Source organism: Anolis sagrei, chromosome 5, assembly GCF_037176765.1.
Source record: "Anolis sagrei isolate rAnoSag1 chromosome 5, rAnoSag1.mat, whole genome shotgun sequence".
Taxonomy (NCBI): domain Eukaryota; kingdom Metazoa; phylum Chordata; class Lepidosauria; order Squamata; family Dactyloidae; genus Anolis; species Anolis sagrei.
Window position 1 is genome coordinate 29,284,697 of NC_090025.1, and position 23,175 is coordinate 29,307,871.

Sequence of the window (23,175 nt, forward strand, 5' to 3'; positions counted from 1 at the left end):
TGACTTTATGACACCGCTGTGATTCTTATTTGTATGTTACAGTAATTTAACTTTGTGGTCTTTTTTTCCTTTTATGTGCTACTCTAGTAAGGTGACTCACTACTTGAAAGCTGGTACCGTATTGTGAATATTCCGTGAAAACACATTTGCATAAATATGTTTTGGTCAGAAGTGAATCCATAACGTTGTAGCTTAAATATGTAAAGTCACATAAATTACTTACTATACAAAGCTCAAACAATATAATACCAAGGGACCACACATCAGATTTAGGTCCTGAAGGCTTTTCACTTTGTGTATGTTCACTACGTTTGATAACTCCTTGCGCAATAACTTCAGGTGCCAGATATGACGGATATCTATAGAAAGAAAAGTATAATTACAACACTGGCAAGTCTGAAGAGGCAAATTTGGCATTTATTCTAATGAAAAGTTGCCTCATTAAATAATGTATATTTTAAAGTAAGAAATTAAATCTTTAATAATAATATTGTAATAACTTTATTCTTAGACCCCACCACCATCTCCCTGAAGTGACTCGGGCAGGCTTACATGGGACCAAATGTCCATAAGACAATAAACAAACAATCCATCCAACAAAAACAATTAAAAGAAGAACATAACCAAATGGAGCATTTGTCCAGCTAAAAACCAAGTTAAAAAGACATAAAAGTATAAACCATTAGCATTAAAACTCCATCCAATCAGTACTTAAATCCAGGAACCAGGCTACTACAATGGGCAAGACCTGGCTATCAAAAGGGCTGAGCATGGGAAAATGCAAAGGCAAAATATAGGGCCATGGAATTGGGCAGGGTAAAGAAAACAACGTACTATCTGGTGAACTAGGGACTGGGCATTTATAAATGGGACCAATCATTCTCGAATGCTTGCTGAAACATCCAAGTTTTCTGCTCCCTGAGAAAAGTGTACAGTGTGGGGCTTGTGTAATCTCCCTGGGGAGGGAGTTTCAAAGTTGGGGGACCACCACTGAGAAGGCCCTCTACCTCATCCCCACCAACCCTGCTTGTGATAACGAGATAATGGTGAGATTTTAAAAAATAGTCTTATCTTCCCATCTTCACACACATATGCAAATGATACATGGGTTACCTATAGCCAAGAAAACAAGCAACCAACTGGACATTACTGTGTAAAGTTAAGATTTATGAAATATTTGGCAGGGGTTCAATTTTAATTTCTATCAGCCTCTAGAAAGCTCTAGTATTTAAAATTTCACAATGTACAACTTACCCTATAGGAAAATCAACATCAGCACCATAAGCTGTCATGTGATAAAGACCAAATTTAGCCAATTTAATGTGTCCCTGTTAAAAAAAATCAGAATGTACACATTAGTTTCTATATACTTTTCATTCCTCCATTTTTTGAAAATGTGTCTATTCTTGTTTCTTTCTTTCTTTTCCTTCATAATGATTTTTAAGAAAATAAAATACAGAAAAATAATATATGAATGGAATGACTTTAAAAAGCAGGACTGACTTTGAAAATAAGCAGACGAACACATTTTGTATCAGAAGAACAAAGAATAAAAAGGAGAACATTTGATCAAGTATCATATTCTTTAATTGCTATTGCAATCTTCGTTAAATCATAATTACATTCTTTGTTATTATGCTCCTTCTTTGTAAAACACACTAAAAGCCTGTACCGTAGTTTACTATTTTTTTTATGAACACACAATAGTACATCATCATCATCACTACTATTACTATTTTATTTTCTTCCAGGACTGGAACTCAAAGTGGCCAAATGTTAATGTTAAAAAGGCTTAAATATTCACAATATTGAAATTGTTGAAAAAGCCATTTATAACTCATGGTTTGATATGTGCATATTTTAAACAAAGATAAATTAATTGGGAGCATGTGAAACAGCAAGCTGTATTTTAAAAAATAAAAACCAAGTCTTTTTTGTGGTTGTGCCAGAGATGTGAGTGTAATGTATAAATAAGCCTCAAAATTAAATTAATAGACAAACGATGAAATATATACTGTAGCCTCACCTCCTGATCCAGGAGGATGTTTCGAGGTGCAAGAGCTCGGTGGACGATTCCATGCTTGTTCATATATTTCAAGCCCTGCAACACTTCAAAGGCAATACACGACACCTTAAAAGAGCTGTAAGAGAAGATTAAGAAAACAACTTACATCGGAGTTTTAGAGTGAAGCAGTATTTTCAACAGACATTTTTCAAAACATTGGTAAAACTTTTAATTAAATAAATCGTTAATTTATTTAAAAAGTTTTGCCTGCATGGCCAAACTCCCAAGATTTTGTGAATGAGCTCATTAGTTTAACTTATTGAAATGCATTGGAGTGGTGTGGCTCTCTTTGTCAGATTCAACAAGACAGGTGGGACTTAGAAAAAGAATTAGGATCGAAGGGAAAGCATCATGTGGAGCTGTGCTGGCCAGCTCATTATGAAGGAAGAAAATGGAAAAGGTGACTTGAAACAAAATTTGCGGTCAGTTCATTGTGAAGGAAGAAAATGGTGAAGGTGACCTGAAACAGAATTCGTGTGATTCATTTGTTCAGTAAGAGGACTCCAGGCTGTCTCTTTAGAAGGGCAGATCCTTTAGAACTGAAAATTTGTCTTTTTATGCCTTATCCCCATGGACCTATATGAACATTTCAATTATGATGGTAAATTTAATTCCATTTTTGATTTATTTTATTTTGTGGGCTTGCCTATTATTATTTGGATGAGCAGCAATGAATTCCTCATTGCAACTGGATGATGAGGTGGAGCCACGGTGGCGCAATGGGTTAAACTGCTGTGCTGCTGAACTTGCCTACCGGAATGTTAGTGGTTCGAATCCGTAGGATGGGATGAGCTACTGTTGTTAGCCCCAGCTCATGTCAACCTAACAGTTTGAAAACATGCAAGTGTGAGTAGATCAATAGGTACCACTTCTGCCCAAAGGTAACGGCACTCTATGCAGTCATGCCAGCCACATGACCTTGGAGATGTCTACGGATAAGACAGGCTTTTTGGCTGTGAAATGGAGATGAGTACCACCCCCAGAGCTGGAGAAGGGCCTCACCCCCTAGAGCCGGAGATGAAGGGAAAGCCTTTACGTATATTTGTGATTCTGTGTATCATTCTTTCAAGACATTGAATGTTTGCCTGTGTCTGTATATGCTGGAATCTGCGAAATCTGCCCTGAGTTTGCTTGAGGAGATAGGGTGAAATACAAATAAAGTGTTGTTGTTGTTGTTGATATTATTATTTGTCTGGTCACATCTCCATTCTTTCTGTCTCTTTCTCTCTCTTTCCCACTTTCCTTGCCAAGGTGGATTACCTACTTTGAGGAATTTGGTAAGGAAGAAGAAATGAGTTTGGAGTCAAAGGGGTTACCTTCCACATCTACAAAAAAAAATGTCCTATTCAATTCAATTGAACTTACTGAACTGCAACATCCACATTTAATAAATCCATTCTACTTAGATGATAGAAGAGCAGTGTGAGATGTGAGCGTTGATCAAAAGGACCATGGAGAGTATCTATTTTGAGCTCAACAATCATATTTGTATGTTACAAAAATATTAGCCAATACTGAGAACATATTTTAAACCTTCTTTCCCTGATAAATGGTCTATGTATATGATATCGTAGGGTCTATCATCATTTATTCTCTGTACTGGGAATAGCTGTTTCAGTTGAATTTGGCTAGTGCAGACCACTGAGAAATTTGCTTAGTTCTAGTATGAGAACCTTTCCATAAATTGGATGTCAAGAACATTTCTTTAAAAATGGGAGGGAAAGTGAAACTGGCTTGTTGTAGGTTTTTTCGGGCTATATGGCCATGTTTTAGAGGCATTCTCTCCTGATGTTTCGCCTGCATCTATGGCAAGCATCCTCAGAAGTTGTGAGAGTTGAAAGTGAAACTGTTTGCTTAATTAGACTCTAATAAACAAGGTCTTTGAACTATTTATGCAGGCATTGACAGTTCTATGCATTACCCCATATAAAGCTTACAGTGGGATTTCAAGAACCAAGAGCCAGAAAACACACACACAAACACTTATCTCTATAGAGAGTATTTCATTGAGACACTAGAGGGCACCCTTGTATACTTAATCACAAAACAAGCAAGGTCAAAACCAAATTATTTTGAGGATTAATACACTGCTAAAGCTTTTAAACAGCCAGTTATATACATAGTTTGAAATTATAACCACTACATTAAGTACAATATGTTACATATATCTTAAGTGAGGATTTATCTGCAGTGCAGACAACACCACTATCATTTGCCATTCAAAGACTTCCATAGGCAATTGAACCTACTTTAGGTAGGAGGCTGGAGAGCAATCATTACTTTTGACACTGTTCTGTTCCATGCTCATATAAGTTGAGAACTCTATCAGTAATTATAGGGAGGAAAATATGGGATGACATAAGCAGACAAGACGACTCTGAAGCTTCCTTTTTTAAAAATGCGTCTAGCTGTTTTGTTTTCACAAGACTCCAAAACATGAAACAAGTCTAATTGGATACAGAGGCTTCTTCAGAGTTTGCAAGTAAGCCTGACTGCTCTGTATACATCAGCGGATGCTTACTGGCTGACAGCACTTAACAAATGAACTTTTTAATTATTCTCAGTGTTCATAATTGCACCCACTCTATATAGCATTCATACAGATACCCATTCTATGGACGTGTGAAAGGAATAGGTCCTCCCATTCCAAAGAGCATAGTATGGATTGTGCTTGTCAGGATATGTTAACTGTATGTAGCAACCAGTAGACACAGGGTACATCTATACCAGCGTTTCTCAACGTGGGGTCAGGACCCCTGGCGGGATCGCGAAGGGGTATCAGAGGGGTCGCCAAAAACCATCAGAAAACACAGTATCTTCTGTTGATCCTGGAGGTTCTGTATGGAAAGTGTGGCCCAATTCTATCGTTGGTGTGGCTCATATTGTAAGTGAACTCTCTGATTGTAAGTGAACTATAAATTGTAGCAACTACAACTCTCAAATGTCAAGGTCTATTTTCCCCAAACTCTACCAGTGTTCACATTTGGGCATATTGAATATTTGTGACAAGTTTGATCCAGATCCATCATTGCTTCAGTTCACAGTGCTCTCTGGATGTAGATGAACTACAACTCCAAAACTCAAGGTCAATGTCCACCAAACCCTTCCAGTCTTTTCTCTTGGTCAAGGAAGTTCGGTGTGCCAAGTTTGGTTCAATTCCACAATTAGTGGAGTTCAGAATGCTCTTTGATTGTAGGTGAACTATAAATCCCAGCAACTACAACTCCCAAATGACAAAATCAATATCCTGCAACCCCACCAATATTCAAATTTGGCGTATCGGATATTTGTGCCAAATTTGGTCCAGTGAATGAAAATTCATCCTGCATATCAGATATTTACATTACAATTCCTAACAGTAGCAAAATTACAGCTATGAAATAGCAACGAAAATAATGTTATGGTTGGGGGTCACCACAGCATGAGGAACTGTATGAAGCGGTTGCGGCATTAGGAAGGTTGAGAACCACTGGTGTACACTGTAGAATTAATGCAGTTTGACACCTCTTTCACTGCCATGGTTCAATGCTATGGAATCATGGGAGCTGTAGTTTAGTGAGATACTAGCACTCTTTGGCAGAGAATGATAAAAGATCTTGGAAAAATACAAATTCCAAGATTCCATACCACTGACCCATTGCAGTCAAAGTGGTGTCAGATTGTATTAGTTCTACAGTGTTGATAAATCACAGTCACTGCGATGTACTGGTTTGAGTTAGTGGGAGATTAGCTCAGCCATGGAAACCCACTGGATGGCTATGGTTTCTCAGCATAATAAAAAGGCAAATCCTGTCTGGATCAATCTTGCCAAGAAATTCCTATAACAGAGTCGCCATAAATCAGACAAAATAGAAATGAAGACACAAGACCCATCAAGATTTCCCTCCAAAATTACATAATTTGTTTTCAACTTTCCGAGGGAGAAACCTCAGCCATTTGGAAAATGTACTGAACTCCCTAATCAAAAGCATTTTTTTTACTCTAGAAAGCTAAACGAATCCACAATGTTTGTGACCATTTCTAATTAATATTACACCACAGTCCAAACGGGATGCATGCAAACACGTCTCTCTTAACAGTGGAGAAAAGGCTAAGAATCAAGGCTGGCTTGGAACACAACAGGTTGCTGTGTAACCTATCTGTCCGTCTACTCCAGGAAAGGAGGAATTTTGCAGGGAATTTTGTTCATCTCCTTCAAAATGCATCATGGCTCGCAGAACTCGTGCAAGAAATCGGAGGTGGTCAGAATTGGTTTTTTAAAAGAACAAATCACAATAGGAAGCACAAGACATGGTTAAAAGTAAAATTGCATTGACAGGGCTGGGCTGTAGCACAGCTGGTTAATCACCAGCAGCAATAGATCACTGCAGACTGGAAAGTGACATGTTTGAAGCTCGAGTCGGATTGAGCACCCAACTGTTAAGCCTAGCTTACTGTCCACCTAAGCAGCTCGAAAATTGCTGTGCTGTGAGTAGAGAAATGAGGGACCTCTTAAAGCAGGGAGGCATTTTATAACACCATAAAAATCCCGGCAATCAAAGAGCAAGGAGGAAATACGATCAAAATGACTCAGTGTCATAGTGGATGAAGCAACAGCTCCCCTTGTGGTCGGAATCGAGCATAACCTCCAGGTGCCGAAGTTGAAATGCCAAAATACCTCTATCTGTCTGTCTTGTATGTCTAAAAAAACGGCATTGAATGTTTGCTGTGAATGTGTGCATTGTGATCCGCCCTGCGTCCCCTTCGGGATGAGAAGGGCAGAATATAAATACTGTAAATAAATAAATAAATTTAATGGAGGCTTCAAGAACTGTGATTCTTCATTTTCTCTATTATAAAATACAGGATGGGTTTATTTAAAATTCTTTTTATTGTGAATTTCTGAATACATTAAAAGTGGGGGAACAATAGTTAGGATAGACAGTAGGAATAAGAAATAAGAGTGGGGAAGTGTGTGTGTTTTTTTTTTTTTTTTGAGGACTTCTCAGCTGAAAAATACAGGCAACAGAGCTGCAGGTAGTGAACTTCAGTCTTGTCTGACTGGCAGCAACTTTCCAGGCTATGAACAGAAGAATTTCCTATCACTTTTATGCTCAGGGTAAGTGAGATGCAGACCTTCTCATGTTGTTGTATTTTTAACTCTCCCGGTGGCACAGTGGGTTAAAGTGCTGAGCTACTAGACTTGCTGATCAAAAGGCTGCAGGTTCAAATCCGGGGAGCAGTGTGAGCTCCCACTGTTAGCCCCATCTTCTGCCAACCTAGCAGTTCGAAAACATGCAAATGTGAGTAGATCAATAGATACTGCTCCAGCAGGAAGGTAACGGTGCTCCATGCAGTCATGCCGGCCACATGATCTTGGAGGTGTCTACAGACAATGCTGGAGATGAACACCAACACCCAGACTCGGACACGACTGGACTTAATGTCAGGGGAAAACCTTTACCTTTACCTACCCCTAGACAGGACAACCAACGGTGAAAAAATGTTGGCAGTTGCCTTCCAACAAGATCTGGAGGGCTACACTTTGGGCAACTATGGCCCAGCTGATCCCTTCAGAAAGTAAGACTAACCCTGCGACTTCCTCACCCTGTTTTGCTCTTGTGTCGAGGGGCTTCTCCAGATGGGAAAAATCTGCCAGGACGTTGTCACATTTGTTCTGTGGTTCTCGGTTTGTTTGCTTAAAAAGTACCCAAATGTTGTCTTGGGCAACAGTTTTCTAGGAATTCCTGTCACCGACCATAACATATTGCTCCTACACCAGAGTGGGTTTCTTTTTAATTCCACTACATGTTGAAACAACATGTTTCCTTCTCTTTTTCACCTTAATTTGTTTTTAGCACTCAAGAATTTGCCTTTCAAACTACAGGACAATCTCACTCTACTTTTTAAACCACACCCTACTTTTTAAATATCCTTTGAAAGAGCAGACCAGTATATAGAAGTTCCTGGTTCTTGGTTTTTGCCAGATGTTGTTACTTCTGCATCTATTTGTTATATTCTTTTGGAGGGCTGTTTGCAGCAATATCTTGGATTTGCCCTCCAAAAGACTGGAACAAGTAGATGTGGAAATAACAAAAACTGGCAAAAAAAACTCCCCAAGAATTGAGAACTCATGCTTCTTTAAACCAATCTGGAAAATTAAAATAAAAAAGGTTTTCTTGGAAGAAAGTCTTATTCTTGTTAATAGGCCTTATACTCAGGTCATTCATATTATAGACACAACCTTAGCAGGCTTCCTTTTGATTCCTGAGGCTGAGCTTGGGATGGACCCCATTATCGTATTGTTGACTCCTGTCACTATCCATTGCTTCCTCTAAATCCTTGGGTTATCTCATAAGGAATATATTTAAAATATTTAAAAAAAAAACAAAAAAAAAACAAAAAACAAAAAAGGGGTGAGTGGAGCATTTGTGCACCGACACAGGAGCGCAAAGAAAAGTTTTGCTTTGTTTTTCGTGTCAGGAGCAACTTGAGAAACTGCAAATTGCTTCTAGTGTAAGAGAATTGGCTGTCTGCAAGGGCATTGCCCAGGGGATGCCCAGATGGGTTTTTTTTAATGTTTTACCATCCTTGTGGGATGCTAGATATGAAGATCTATCTTTTTAACCTGTTTGAAATCGCAACCTTCTACAAGCCTTCTACAAGCCTACAAGCCAGTGGTTTTCCAAAATAACCTGCTTCTTAGTAAGTTGTAAAAATGTTTCCATCCAACATCAAGAAATATTAGTGCAACTTTTTATAAAAAGTTGTGATTCTCCACAGACCGGCAGGAGGCTGTAGTCCACACAAAGTTGTTGGAGAATGGACATATTGCTGGATGCCTTAGTATGACACACAGTTCACTCCTGACTTATGAGATCTGACCTTGCGTATTTCAGATTTAAAGTTCTACTTGGATACACTTGAGTTTGGTCTCAGGTTAGACATAAAGCTGCAATCAGTGAACAGAATCCAAAGAATATATTAAATCACTAGAGAGAAATCTATATTTGTTTCTAAAGCCATTTCCACAGCCAAACCAACAAGCAGTTTAAAAAGAGAAGAAAAAAGTATATGCAGAGATCTGGCGGCTTGAGCAGTTCTCTCAGTTCTTTATGTGTATAAAGCACACGCACATAAAACACTGGCCAGAACTTTTACTTGTTTTTTTTTATGCTTACACATACAAAAATAGACTATTTTACGTTGACTATATATTAGGCAGTCTACTCAGAAGAACCAAGCTAGAATGTTTTTGACATTTTGAACAATGCTACCACTTTCTCAACCCTTGGCAAAGTTTTCTTTCTGCATTAAATATTACTGAATCCTTTTGATGGACATTGTGTACACAGGTTTCTGGAAAGATCAGTTCAATATTGGAGAATTTCTTCTATTTTACATTTTACAAAATATACCATGAAATACTATAATTCAAATCAAAATCCAGTGTAATGACAACATCTCAATTTGCATAAAGATATATATTTGCATATGACACTGTGATTTTTTTTAGATCTTTGAAGGAAGGCTTTCTCTCAGTCCTGCTACCATCATAGCCTCACATGGTGATGATTGACACAGTCTTTTCAGTGGCTGTTTCCCCTGCTTTGGAACACCCTTCCATGGAAGATTAGACTCTTGCTTTCTTTCAGCAGGCAAATATATTTTTGGCTAAGCAGGTATTTAATATGTAATTGCTGTACTGTACTTTCAGGGAGGCTTTCCAATGTTTAGTGATTTTTTTAACTTTTATATCCCTTTATAATTATTTTATAGTGGTTACATGAGTTTTTAATAAGTTAGGTTTTAACTAATTTCACCTATGAATCACCTTGGATCCTACTCTGGAAGCAGGGCAGCATATAAATAATAAAGATATAGATAAATAAATAAATATAAATGCAAATATGCACCTTTCCTTTCTAGTGATCCTTTTCGTCTTAACAAATAATGCTTAAACAGTGGGTTGCTGTGAGTTTTCCGGACTGTATGGCCATGTTCCAGAAGCATTCTCTCCTGACGTTTCACCTGCATCTATAGCAGGCATCCTCAGAGGTTGTGAGGTCTCTCAACCTCTGACGATGCCTGCCATAGATACAGGCGAAACGTCAGGAGAGAATGCTTATAGAAGATGGCCATACAGCCCAGAAAACTCACAGCAACACAGTGATCCTGGCCATGAAAGCCTTTGACAACACAATGTTTAAGCAAACAATGCTTAAACAGCCACTCTATTTGGCTCTCTAATTCTGAGTTGCCATCTTTCCCGAGAATTAATCATTTCTTCAACCCTTTTCCACCTCTTATTTAATACATGTATCCACTGTGGTAATTTACTTAGTTGAATGATAAGGCATAGTGAGCACTAGACATCAGCACCCTAAGGTCAAGAAGATGAGAGTATAAGCCAGGGATCGAAACCAGATGGTATATGTGTGCTGAAGTAAAGCCAAAATCACTCTTTTCTATATGTGAAGATAATCAAAACAAGGTTGCAGAGATGGCAAGGATATTTTCCACTATGACAGCGCATCAAGCACTTAAAATGTGTGTTGTGGCTTGCTGTTTCTATAGGAAGTGATTGCTGAATGAGGAATGAGCAGCAGATATCTTCAGCTTGCCCATGTACTAGGTCAGTCTCCAAATATTCTCACACTTAGCGAATACGTGTCTCAGAGAGAGGCTCATTCTCTGGCCAACAGAAATTTTCAATATTTATACTTCATAGGGTTACAGGCTGTGCTTGATGGGATTACACAACCCCTGAAGGTGCAGGTTCGCAGCTTGGGAGTGACCTTGGACTCATCGCTGAGCTTGGAACCCCAGGTCTTGACGGTGGCCAGGGGAGCTTTTGCACAATTAAAACTTTTGTGCCAGCTGCACCCGTATCTTGGGAGGTCCGACTTGGCCACAGTGGTCCACACTCTGGTTACAACTGCAACACACTCTATGTGGGGTTGACTCTGAAGACTGCTCGGAAACTCCAGCTAGTCCAACGCTTAGCAGCCAGGGTTACAGGGAGCGTACAACTCCCTTGTTACGCTGGCTCCATTGGCTGCCTATTAGCTTCCGAGCACAATTCAAAGTGCTGGTTTTAACCTATAAAGCCCTAAATGGTTCTGGCCCAGTTTACCTGTCCAAATGGGTCTCCCTCTTTGAACCATCAAGTACCTTAAGATCATCCGGGGAGGACCTGATCTTGGTCCCATTGCCATCGCAGTCACATTTGGTGGGGATGAGAGGCAGGGCCTTCTCCATGATGGCCCCTCGGCTGTGGAACTCCCTCCCTAATGAGGTTAGATCTGCCACCTCCCTCCTGACCTTCTGGAAAATAAGGTCTGGCTATAAGATCAAGCGTTTGCAAAATAGACTGGTGAAAATAAGATTTTATTTGACCACAATGGACTGATCTGGATGACGATTTTAACCTGGTGAACTATTTTAATGTATATTTAATGCATATTTACAACTGTATTGTCGAAGGTTCTTGTGGGTTTTTTCGGGCTATAGAGCCATGTTCTAGAGGCATTTCTCCTGACGTTTCGCCTGCATCTATGGCAAGCATCCTCAGAGGTAGAGGTCTGTTGGAATTAGGACAATGGGTTTATATATATCTGTGGAATGGCTGGGGTGGGGCAAGGAGCTCTTCCCTGCTGCAGTTAGGTGTGAATGTTCAGCTGATCACCTTCATTAGCATTTGAAGGCCTGCAGGCGCCTGGGAAAATCTGCTGCTGGGAGGTGTTAATCTGTGCCTGGTTTTTTCCTCTCCGTTGTTTAGCTGTTATAATTTTAGAGTTTTTTAATACTGGTAGCCAGATTTTGTTCATTTTCATGGTCTCTTCCTTTCTGTTGAAATTGTCCACATGCTTGTGGATTTCAATGGCTTCTCTGTGTAGTCTGACATGGTGGTTGTTGGTGTGGTCCAGCATTTCTGTGTTCTCAAATAATATGCTGTGTCCAGGCTGGTTCATCAGGTGCTCTGCTATGGCTGACTTCTCTGGTTGAAGGAGTCTGCAGTGCCTTTCATGTTCCTTGATGCGTGTCTGGGCGCTGCGTTTGGTGGTCCCTATGTAGACTTGTCCACAGCTGCATGGTATGCGGTAGACTCCTGCAGAGGTGAGAGGATCCCTCTTGTCCTTTGCTGAACGTAGCATTTGTTGGATTTTCTTGGTGGGTTTGTAGATTGTTTGTATGTTGTGTTTCCTCATCAGCTTCCCTATGCGGTCAGTGGTTCCCTTGATGTATGGCAGGAACACTTTTCCTCTGGGTGGATCTTCGTCTTTACTCTCGTGGCTTGTTCAGGCTCTATAGCCCGAAAAAACCCACAAGAACCTAGTGATTCCAGCCATGAAAGCCGTATTGTCGAAGGCTTTCATGGCCGGAATCACTGGGTTGTTGAAGGCTTTTCGGGCTATATGGCCATGTTCTAGAGGCATTCTCTCCTGACGTTTCACCTGCATCTATGGCAAGCATCCTCAGAGGTAGTGTTTACAACTGTTTTTATGTATAAAGTATGTATAAAGTTGTATTTTATGATATGTTTTATATTATGTCAGCACTGAATGGTTGCCTTTTGGAAGCCATCCTGAGTCCCTCTTCAGGGGTTGAGAAGAACGGGGTATAAATGTTTTAAATTAAATAATTCATAAGAACCCCCTTGTAGGATAACACTAATACAGTGTTTGCTATGTAAAGAAAAATCCAAATGCTCTCATAATTCCGGCCTAAGGACTTTTTGACTGGAGGCTGGCCATAGCAATTTGCTGGAAACCTACACTTTTCTAGGTTCTCCAGATTGGTATACTTCAGTTGGAAGCCTGACACATAGTCCATTTCAGGTAAGAAAAATAAGATTTAATATTATGTGAAAATTATATTATGCAAATGGCGTTAGAATGGATTCTTCACATAATATCAAGGACTTCTATATGACTAGTGAGACTTAAATATTCACACAACCATGAAACTTCTTGTGCAACCTTTGGTCAGTCATCTCCATCCTCATCTAACTAAAAAAAAGGTTATATCTTAAGTTCCTTAGAGGATGGGTGGGATACTGAACACAGTAAGCTGCCTTAAGACTGCTTGTCTCAGTACTGATTGCACTAATTTGATAGCACAATCCTCCAGAGCAGATTTTTGGGATGCAGGATAAGATGCAGAAGGAAGAAAAGATTGTTCCCTTCCCAATTCCACTGTTTCATGAGTAGAAATTTAATGCTGGATATCAACTATAGATCTGATCATTATTCTCCAGGATTTATGATCTAAGTCTTCAATGTCTGGCATTTTCAGCTACAGTTTGCCAGGAAAGCCCCATATCTAGAACCCAGGAGAGCTGCTGTCAAGTTCATGTAGACAATACTAGTCAACTCTTGCACACATGGAATACTGAAAGAAGCAATTTCTCTTTGCCTCACAAACCTTTGGATCCTGATCATAGTTTTTTTTTTAAAAAAAAAAAAACAGTCAAAAATGTAATTTAATCTTCCCATTAACATAACTGTGATATTTATCAGGAACTGTTATTTAAAAAAAGAACGACACACACCTTTTTCAGGCAGGAAAAGACCTGTGGAGAATACAAATTACTCTCCAGAGCCCTTTTCAGATATTTAAAATATTTGGAAGTGAGTTGTTGGGTTTCCTTGTGCTTTTTCAGCTGCAATTATTTTAAAACAGCAAGCAATTCATATTATTAGCATCATCCTCTCGAAGCATTTTTTCTCCCTGAAGAGTTCCTGACAGGAAATTACTAATTAATTTCATCATTATTTTGCTTTCCTTCAGAATATACATAATATTGCTTAGAGTGACCTTGTATACTATTTTCCAGCTTAAGATTGTGCAAACCATGAGATCTGTGTTGGGGTGTCCTGAATGGTCTACCACAGCTTCCTCCTTTATAGCACGGCCAAAAGGATTATATTGATTTAATAAAATGCAAAGCCATGAAAAAGTGCTGACATAGCAGGCTGCCAGAATTAGACTCTTGGTTTCAACACAACATCATTTTAACACATGAAAATAATTGAGTGAAAATTTATTAAAACATTCCCTTTCAAGTTCCTTCTGCTACACTTTTAAACTAGTCAAATTCAATTTGTTTTGCAGAGCAACCTCAAAAGTAGAACTGGAATTGCCAGCATAGATTGTCAATGAGGGATAAAATCCTGACTTTGGAGAATCTCACTATGACAAGTTTTAGTTTAAAGCTTCGACACTAATCCAACAGGCAAAGGCAACTTCACACTTCAGTAAACTGACCTTCATGGCAGCCCTCTTCCCACTTTCTATAGCTGTGAACGTTTTTATTCAGACAGGCCCTTGGTGTTAATTCTTCTCTGCTCATTAACTCACTTTATTCCATTTTACTATAGTTGAGTATCCCTTATCCAAAATGCTTGGGCCCAGAAGTGTTTTGGATTTCCCCTGCTTTTGGAATATCTCTATTTGCATATATGTACATCAATGTGGCTCCCAACCTTTTGTTGACTAGGCACCACTTGACCAGGGACCACTTTGACAAGGGACCACTCTCCAACATTAGTACCAAAAGGGCTACGAATCAGTTTTTGGTCAACTTTAGATTTGATGTAATGTCGATCTCTCAACAAAAGTTTGCTCCAGGCACTGTCAGGCCATTATATGCTAATCAAGGTGGTCAGTTGAAACATTCTCACCTAGCTCCAGCAGACAAGAGCCCTTTGTCTCACCCTGGTCAGTCCACAGATATATAAACCCTTTTTCCTAGTTCCAACATACCTCACTACCTCTGAGGATGCTTGCCATAGATGCAGGCAAAACGTCAGGAGAGAATGCCTCTAGACCATGGCCATATAGCCCGAAAAAATCTACAACAACCCAACTTTAGATTTGGTTTGGTTATTTGGAGGAGGGGAAGGCTGATTCAGGAAATGTCACTGGATAGACCACATCAGCTGTCGTTTCTGATACAGAACATATGCCATCTGTTTGCTCACAGAAAATCATATTTAATAAGCGTCGACACTATAAGAGGGTTTCATGAGATCAGATGCTCTCGTTTCACCGGTGTAGTAACAGTGTGGCCGCACACCATATTTTAGTTCTTGCGGACCACTAGTGATCCATGGATCACAGGTTGGGAACCACCGATGTACATAATGAGACATCTTACAGATGAGACCCAAGTCTAAACTTAAAATTCATTTATGGGTCATACACTAAAGCTTCCCAAACTCCCGTGGCATATTATTGTATCGGCTATAGTGTGTAGGTGTATCGCGCAAATGTAAGGCAAAACCTCTGAGGCTAAATGAAATAAGAAATAAATCATATATTTAAAAAATATATAAATGAAAGGATTTCATGAGCTATTTTGTGTCCCCATACATTTCATTATTAGAATGTATGTATGCGTCTGTATCTCTTATAAAGGGTCGGTTTAACTTCTGGATTGCTGGTCAAGCTGAATTACTGTGTCGTGAAATTATGCACATCTCAAAAGTGTGTCACAAACATACAATGTTTGGAAAGCTCTGCCTTACGCACATACCCTGAAGGTAATTTTAGGCATCATTTTTGTAATAATTTAATGCACCTTTGCTTTCTAATAGTTCAGAAAGCAAAGGTGTCTCTATCTTACCCACAAATGTGGGTGATTTAGGATTATTTTGGGTTTCCGGATTAGGGACGTTCAACCTGTAGTGATGTTTCAAAATTTCCTCCACTAGGTTCTAGTCTATTGTCTCATTGAGGGAATAATCCCCAACTCCCCACAAGGCTAGGCAGATCCTATCCAGCTGGAAAGGCTTCAAGTACAGCCCTGAAAGAAGATTGGGGAGCAGTCTGAGTTCGGAAAGACTTATCACCAGAAGCGTTACAATCTTATCCTACGCTGCTATATGACCTATGCACCTTATTGACTAGCCTATTTTCTAATTTTGCACACCTGCCCATCTTTCCACAATGAGATTTGAAGTATATCTTTGGTTGTTGCTTATTATGCCTGTTTTATTATTGTTATAATGTTGTTTTATGTTGTCTTACACTGTTGTTATATTTTTACATGCTATGTTTTTAACTCTGTGTGATTGGGCTTGGGACCATGTAAGACACCCTGAGTCCCTTTGGGGAGATGGAGGTGGGCTATAAAAATAAAGTTGTTGTTATTATTATCATTTGACCACAAAAATTATCAATACAATCATTTTGGAGAATATCCAGATTGTTAGAGGGATCAACCTGCACTAATGAAACTGTGGGTCCTCAAGGTGACTTTCTGCTTATTCTTTTTAATATCATTAATACACATATATTAATATTTCTGTGTGTCACTAAAACATATTCCACAAAAATGAAGAAAAATGGGATTACTATCACACATAGTTTCCACCAAAAATTCTCCATTATCCTGCCACTTTATCCTGGTGAAGGAATGGTCAAAACAACAGCTTCAAATGCATTTCATGTACGTTTTGGAAGCACTCTCTGGCTTGGTTTTAACTCATTGGTAAGCACTGCTGAAGCCGACAAGAAGGGCAGGAATTTGTTGAACTTGACAAGAAGGTCCCACAGATCACTCCCAGTCCCGAAGCACTAGTTAAGCCGTACATATTTGCACAAGGCGATTTCATAGGAAGGCTTCCAAAATGCAGGGGAAGCAATGCAAGAAATGAATGCACAGCAAGCTGAACTTCTTTGAGAGGTGATCCACTGATGTTTGTTCAAGTTATATACTTAAATTAATTTATTTTTCAAAGTAGAAAAACACAATATCAACTATTTGATATCCTGGTTTATCTGCTTTCTAACAAGACATGATTTTGTGGGCAAGCTTGGATTCAGACATCAAAATAACCCTGATTTAGCTAAATTTATTCTGATTTTATATTTCCTCTGAGCCTAGCTGCTGAGACCCATAATCTATCTCGCAAGCCTCCAACAACAGGAACCACTTACTAATTCAACGATACCTTCTGTTTTAGTTTTAAGAGATTTTGCAATCCAGTTTCAGTTCCAACTTCATATTTACTAAACATTCAACTAATTAAGAAAAGCAGTATTGGATACTACATAAACAAGACATGACTAATGGATTTTCTTGCATAATGACTTCACTTCAATAAATTTTGTTTTGGAAATGGAATTTCTGGAAAAGGATTAAAAGGGAAAACTCTGATATATGTTTTGTCATACTTAGTTTAAAAAACGGTTTTTAAAAATAGATTTATTTTTCTCCTGCCACTCACGCAGGTAAACTAGCATTTCCAACGCCAATTGATACATCAATGTGGTCCAGGTTTGGCTCTGGTTAATGTTAACCACAATGAAAATGAAGGAATTTGTTCCAAAAATCCTATTTTTAGTTTTGACTCTGTTTTGAGCTATAAAGAACTTCCTTAAGTCTATTTTTAATTCCTTCAGATCTTCCAATGGAAGCTCCTCCTTATTTTCTGAGCAATAAAAGCATTCTTCAAGGGAGTACATTTAAAATAACTATTCAATCAATTTTTATCCCATTTTTTTCTTCCTGTGTTTCACTTAAATTAGCAGTTTTCTTTTCATGGGCTGATATCTCACATCAGTACAATCATGCCACATATTGGATTAAGTGGATTGAGTGTATTTTGCTTTAATTCTACACTTTAAGTCATATTGATTTCCAACTTTAGGGGAAAGTTGGGGTATAAATTAAATAATCAATAAACAAATACTCCATTTCACCACTGAAGCCATGTCAATTGTTGCTTCACAACCGGAAATGTACAGATCTAAGGATGGAAAATGTACCTCCTTTTTTCATTTTTCATTAATACACACAATAATAATAATAATAATAATAATAATAATACTTTTTTTTTATTCTGCCGTATCTTCCCAAGGGAACTCAGGGCAGATTCCAACATACAACAGCAAACATTCAATGCCTACATAAAACAATCAAACACTGACATAAAATCCCAGAAAAACCCCACATATGAAAATAACAATAAAACCCAACATCAAATTAAAGCGAACATCAGTAAATTAAACCCAACATCAATAATTTAAACTACACGTAGTCAGACAAAATTATATAATAACATAAACTGTAAACAAAACATTTATATTAATTTACAATATCCAGCAAGGGTGAGCTGGTTGTGTAGTCAAATGAGGTAATTGGGCTGGCATGGACCAGCAAAGCCCAATAAAAATAGTTCTCACCCAGAGGCCTGGTAGTGATCTCTCAACCATCTAATCATCCTCCTCTCCATATGCTAATGAGCAAAAGTATGTCTTCAGTTGTTTTTTGAAGGAGAGGAGGGAGGAGGCCAGCTTTATTTCTTTAGGGAGGGAGTTCCAGAGGTAGTGGTGGGGGCAACCACAGAGAAGGCCCTCTCTCTCATTCCCACCAGTTGTACTTGAGATGGGGGTGGGACTGAGAGCAAGGCCTCCTCTGATGACCGCAGTGCCAGGGCTGTTTTGTAAAAGGAGACGTGATCGGTCAAATAGCCTGGACCCGGGCCATTTCGGGCTTTAAAGGTAATAACCAACACTTTGTATTTAGCCTGGAAGTAGACTGCTAGCCAGTGGAGCTGCTGCAATATGGGAGTTGATCTCTCCCTGTATGGAGCTCTCGTTAGCAATCTATACTATATTCATGCAAACGACATTTATTTATTTATTTCCAACATTTTTACCCCATCCTTCTCAACCCCTGAAGGAGGACTCAGGGTGGCTTACACAGCAACAATTTGATGCCAACACAAACAGAATACATACACAATATATCACAACATTACACAACATTACACATTAAATAAAACCATTAAGTCAAAATCCATTTAAAAACATTATTAACACTGCGTCCCAAGACTTTGTCAGAGCCTGTCCATTGTCACTTCATGTAAACATTACATGTTTATCTTTTGGGAAACGTTTCTCCAATTTGATTCTTGCAGCATAATTCAACAGTTAGAATACACTTAGTGGAGGATGGAACAAGGACCTCTAATCCAGACAGCAGACAATAGTTTAATAAGAGCAAATAAAACCTACTCAACCAAGTCCGATCATGTTTTCAACTGAGCTAGTAAACAGCTGCAGACACAGTCTGCTTCCGATCAAAGACTCTATGTATAACATATTATACCTCTGTATCTCTCTGATGGTTCACTGGTAATTTTTCAAAACCATAACCTCCGAAACATATGACAACTATATTTTATTGAAGACATATTATGACCATTCTGCTCACAAATTTAGAGCCATACAGCATGCACAACACAGGTGCCAAAAGTCACTTAAGCATTTCTGTCTTGCATTTGCTAGCCTTTTAAATTAAAAGATGGCAAAAAAGCCACCCCCCACCCCCCAAAGTGTGCTTTAAAGAATAGTATGAAAAGAGAATAAAATACAGATGTACTACTTTTAGATGCTCACAACTGTAACAGCTGTACATGCTCTCTGAAGCTTCTGTACCATTAGATTATACAACTAGCATCAAAAGAGAGGTGATTTATTATGTTCAGAAACAGCTAAGAGTCTAATCCTATACATAATTTTTGGGAATTTGCACGTACTTAAACAGTAATTTTTTGCTATACAAACAGTTCACTTTTAAGCTAGTGACTGATAAGAAAGAGATTTTTAGTTCTATTCTCATGCAAAAGCAGTCGAGATTTTTTTTATTAGACTACATTACTACATACCTATTAATATCAACTTTATATTTCAAATTGAAATGACTATTTCCACAACTAACATTTATCCATTTATTTTCAAACATTTATTATAGCTTGATTACCAATTACTAAGCTACCGTAAATTTCAATTAGTCTTTGCTGATTACACAGCAGAAATATAATTTATCCAGAACTTACAGTGCAATTCAACACACGTTCATTCAGTGAACCTCACTGTGGTCTATAAGATTTACACTCAAGTATAAGTGCACAAAAGATTGTACTTTTTCAATGCAATGTTATACAAAAGTAATTTCTGCTTGTAGGTTCCTAGCACTATAAGTTATAAAATGCTTTACGCAGTGGTTCTCAACTTGTGGCTCGTGGACCACCAGTGGTCCACAAAGAATGAAAATATGGTTTGCGGCCTCACCATTACTACACTGTTGCCTCAAAACCATGTGGCAACGAGAGCAACTGGTCTTGCCAAACCCTCTTATAGTGTTGAGGCAACGGGGATGTTGGGAAGGGAGAGGCTGACTACACACGAAAGATTACTACTACCACATCAACTCTAGATTATTAAATATGCGTTTCTGTGGGCAAGCAGATGGCGACTACTAGATAGCACATGTTCTGTATCAGAAACTACAGCTGATATGGTCTATCCAATGCAATTTTCTGAATCAGCACCCCAAGTAACCAAATCGAATCTAAAGTTGTTCAAAAAACTGATTCGTAACCCTTTTGGTACTAATGTTGGAAAGTGGTCTCTGGTCAAAGCGGTCCCTCATCAAAAAAAGGTTGGGAACCATTGCTTTACAGTAGCAATGAATTTTGTGGATAGGGAAAAAAGTGATGAGATGAGAAAATACAGGCAAATCATAAGCCTATGATGATAATGACTAGGTTTTCTGAAAAATTATATGAATTCAGCTATTGACTTGGGCTTGTCTTCTCCTGACTTTTCCTTCTGTTTCCATGTACTTGAAGCTGGGGAAAGACTGAAGTGACAGAACTGTGAGCCAAATAATTTGTGTGCTGACACTAAGGACACACACACACACACGCCAGGGACTTTTGTTAAGAGAAAAATGTGAAGAGTCCAAAAAAGCAGCCCGAAGGAAAAGTCTACAGGGAAGTAAATATTTTTGACGCATCCACAGCTAGCTTCCTATTCCATATCAGCAAAATATATTCAAAAGAGAGCCAAAATTACTTATACTTATGAACTGCACTACTGAGATTTTTTTTTAATCTATACGTGTTTAGAAGAACAAGCAACATGAAGAAAAAATGAGAGGGTGGTTGCTCAAAATGACTTGGGTTTGGATAATGAGTGCTTACTATCTCGCATGGTATCTATATACTCTTCCCCATATCATTTTAACAAGAAAAGGAGAGCAGAAGGAATAATATGATTTCCAGAAGCTTTTGAAATCATGACATCTAGCAAAGGTTTTCAATTATCCATGCTGGATGCATTTGGGAATACACAGATCATAAAAGAAAAGTGTGTTCTAATGTTTCAAGTGGAATGCTTAGCTTCCTGATGAGCTACAATAAACCAGGGCAATTTAGCCTGAAACCAGCCAAATATATTCAAGCCTGAACTACTTTAGATATCTAAAGTTCTGATTTAAACTTATGATACGTTCTTCTAAGCATCGTTTAATGAAGTAATGAAATATCACCTCTAAAAGGAAAGGACAGGAAAAGACGGATCTTCTTGTGGACCTAAATCAAGACTGTGCAGAAACACCTATGTAAACGTTAGCTCATATGTAATGTGTATAATGATGCATGACTTCATAAGATTAACTGCAAATAACTATTAGACAGCTGGACAGCCTGCTGTTTTGCAGTATGCATGGAAAGACGGACCATCCACTATGCTATATCTTCAGTTTCAGTAACAGGCTAACAGAAGATTTCCTGCTGACTTGACATCAGCCTGTGATACAGGTGCAAAGGACTTATTTCCTGGCAAGTGTAAGAGGAATTAATCTATAAACCATAAGGACAGCTTCTCCCATTCCATAACAGTTTATGAAATTAATTACAATAGCATGCACATCAACTTTGGGGTATACGACTAGTGCTCCTATCATGAACTAAAGCAGTTGAAACATGTGGGGAGGGGGGCTAGAGAGACTGAGAGAGAGAATGAACCCAAATAGTTCTCTGAAAAGCTAACTGACAAAAAATGGGTTGAATGGCATAACTGGGAATTGCTTTTTCGTAAATTATTTCTGTCTCTTGAAAGGTCTTATGAAAGAAACCAAAAGATGTCCATGTTAATTAACTGAAAAGCAATGGGAAATATTTTAGTTGGTCTCCCTGGATCTCTCTTTAAGGTGAAGCAGTTTCTCTTTTAACTGCTATAACGATGAAATTGTGTTGCATAGGTTAGCTTGTGGATGGCAAAAATCATTATTACATTTAATGATCTCAACACCCAATTATTTTTTTAAAGGCAGGAAACAGTGTTTTGGCATGTATTTCTTTTGGTTTGGTGTTTTTCTTCATATATTTGAAAAATTAGTCCAGTCCTTCTGCTTTCTCGTGAAGGAGGGAATTGAAGAATGTGAAGATGTAACTGATGTTGTAGTTAGCATTTAGTAAAAATAATGGTTGTCAAACTGTAACTTCCATCATTTGTTACCATCTACTATGCTGGAAGTTCTTATGAGAGTAGAAGTCCACAGAAATTTGGAGAACCACAAGTTTGGATCTATCATTTGACACGATAGGAATGTTACAGCTTGCCTTTTGGGCATAGTAGCAACTCTGGGAGCCAAGAGCTTGGTCTAGCACCCACTTAAAATCTCACTTCCATCACAAACTTCTGCTACATGCACAATGGAGGACCTCCTTGCGGCAACACCAGAGGTACTCTAAGTGGCCAGATACTGGTCAAAGGACATTTAATCAACTACCAAGCTTGCAAACTTTGTGTTTTGTCTGTCTGTTTGTTTTGTTCTGTTAGAAATGTAATACAATGGTCTGGTTGTCCCTGACACGATAAATAAATAAAATCACAAAGTTGCTATCTCTCAGCTTCGCTCCTTCCCTCCCACTCGAGCAATACAGAAATAACAACCTTACAATGGATAGTGTATGTTTAACACTTCCAGCATTTGAAATGACTTAGTAGGGCCCTTCCACACAGCCATATAACTGAATATCAAGGCAGAAAATCCCACAATATCTGCTTTGAACTGGGCTATCTGAGTCCATACTGCTATATATTCCAGTTCAAAGCTGATAATATGGATTTTTATTCAGCTGTGGGCCTTAGTCTTGAGTTGGTAATTTTTAAAGTTTGTAGCTTTCAAATTTTCCTTGGGCTGGAGAAAAGAAAGGGACAATGTAGTAGTAAGTCAAGGAATAAGCATGTAATGAAACCTATGATGGTTGAGATGAGTCCACATCAGGGGTAGGAAACCTTTGCCCTTCCAGATGTTTCAGACTACA

General features: G+C 38.5%; 1 protein-coding gene across 1 annotated transcript in view; it reads right to left on the bottom strand.

The window, feature by feature from the left end:
• TBCK (TBC1 domain containing kinase) overlaps positions 1–23,175 on the bottom strand; it is a 109,413-nt gene that overhangs the window by 73,470 nt on the left and 12,768 nt on the right. Inside the window, exons 4-6 of the mRNA XM_060779127.2 lie at positions 2,027–2,141; positions 1,255–1,328; positions 224–359 (exon numbers count right to left, since the gene is read on the bottom strand). Of these exons, the coding sequence (XP_060635110.2) occupies positions 224–359; positions 1,255–1,328; positions 2,027–2,141 (325 nt within the window). The remainder of the gene's footprint in view (positions 1–223; positions 360–1,254; positions 1,329–2,026; positions 2,142–23,175) is intronic.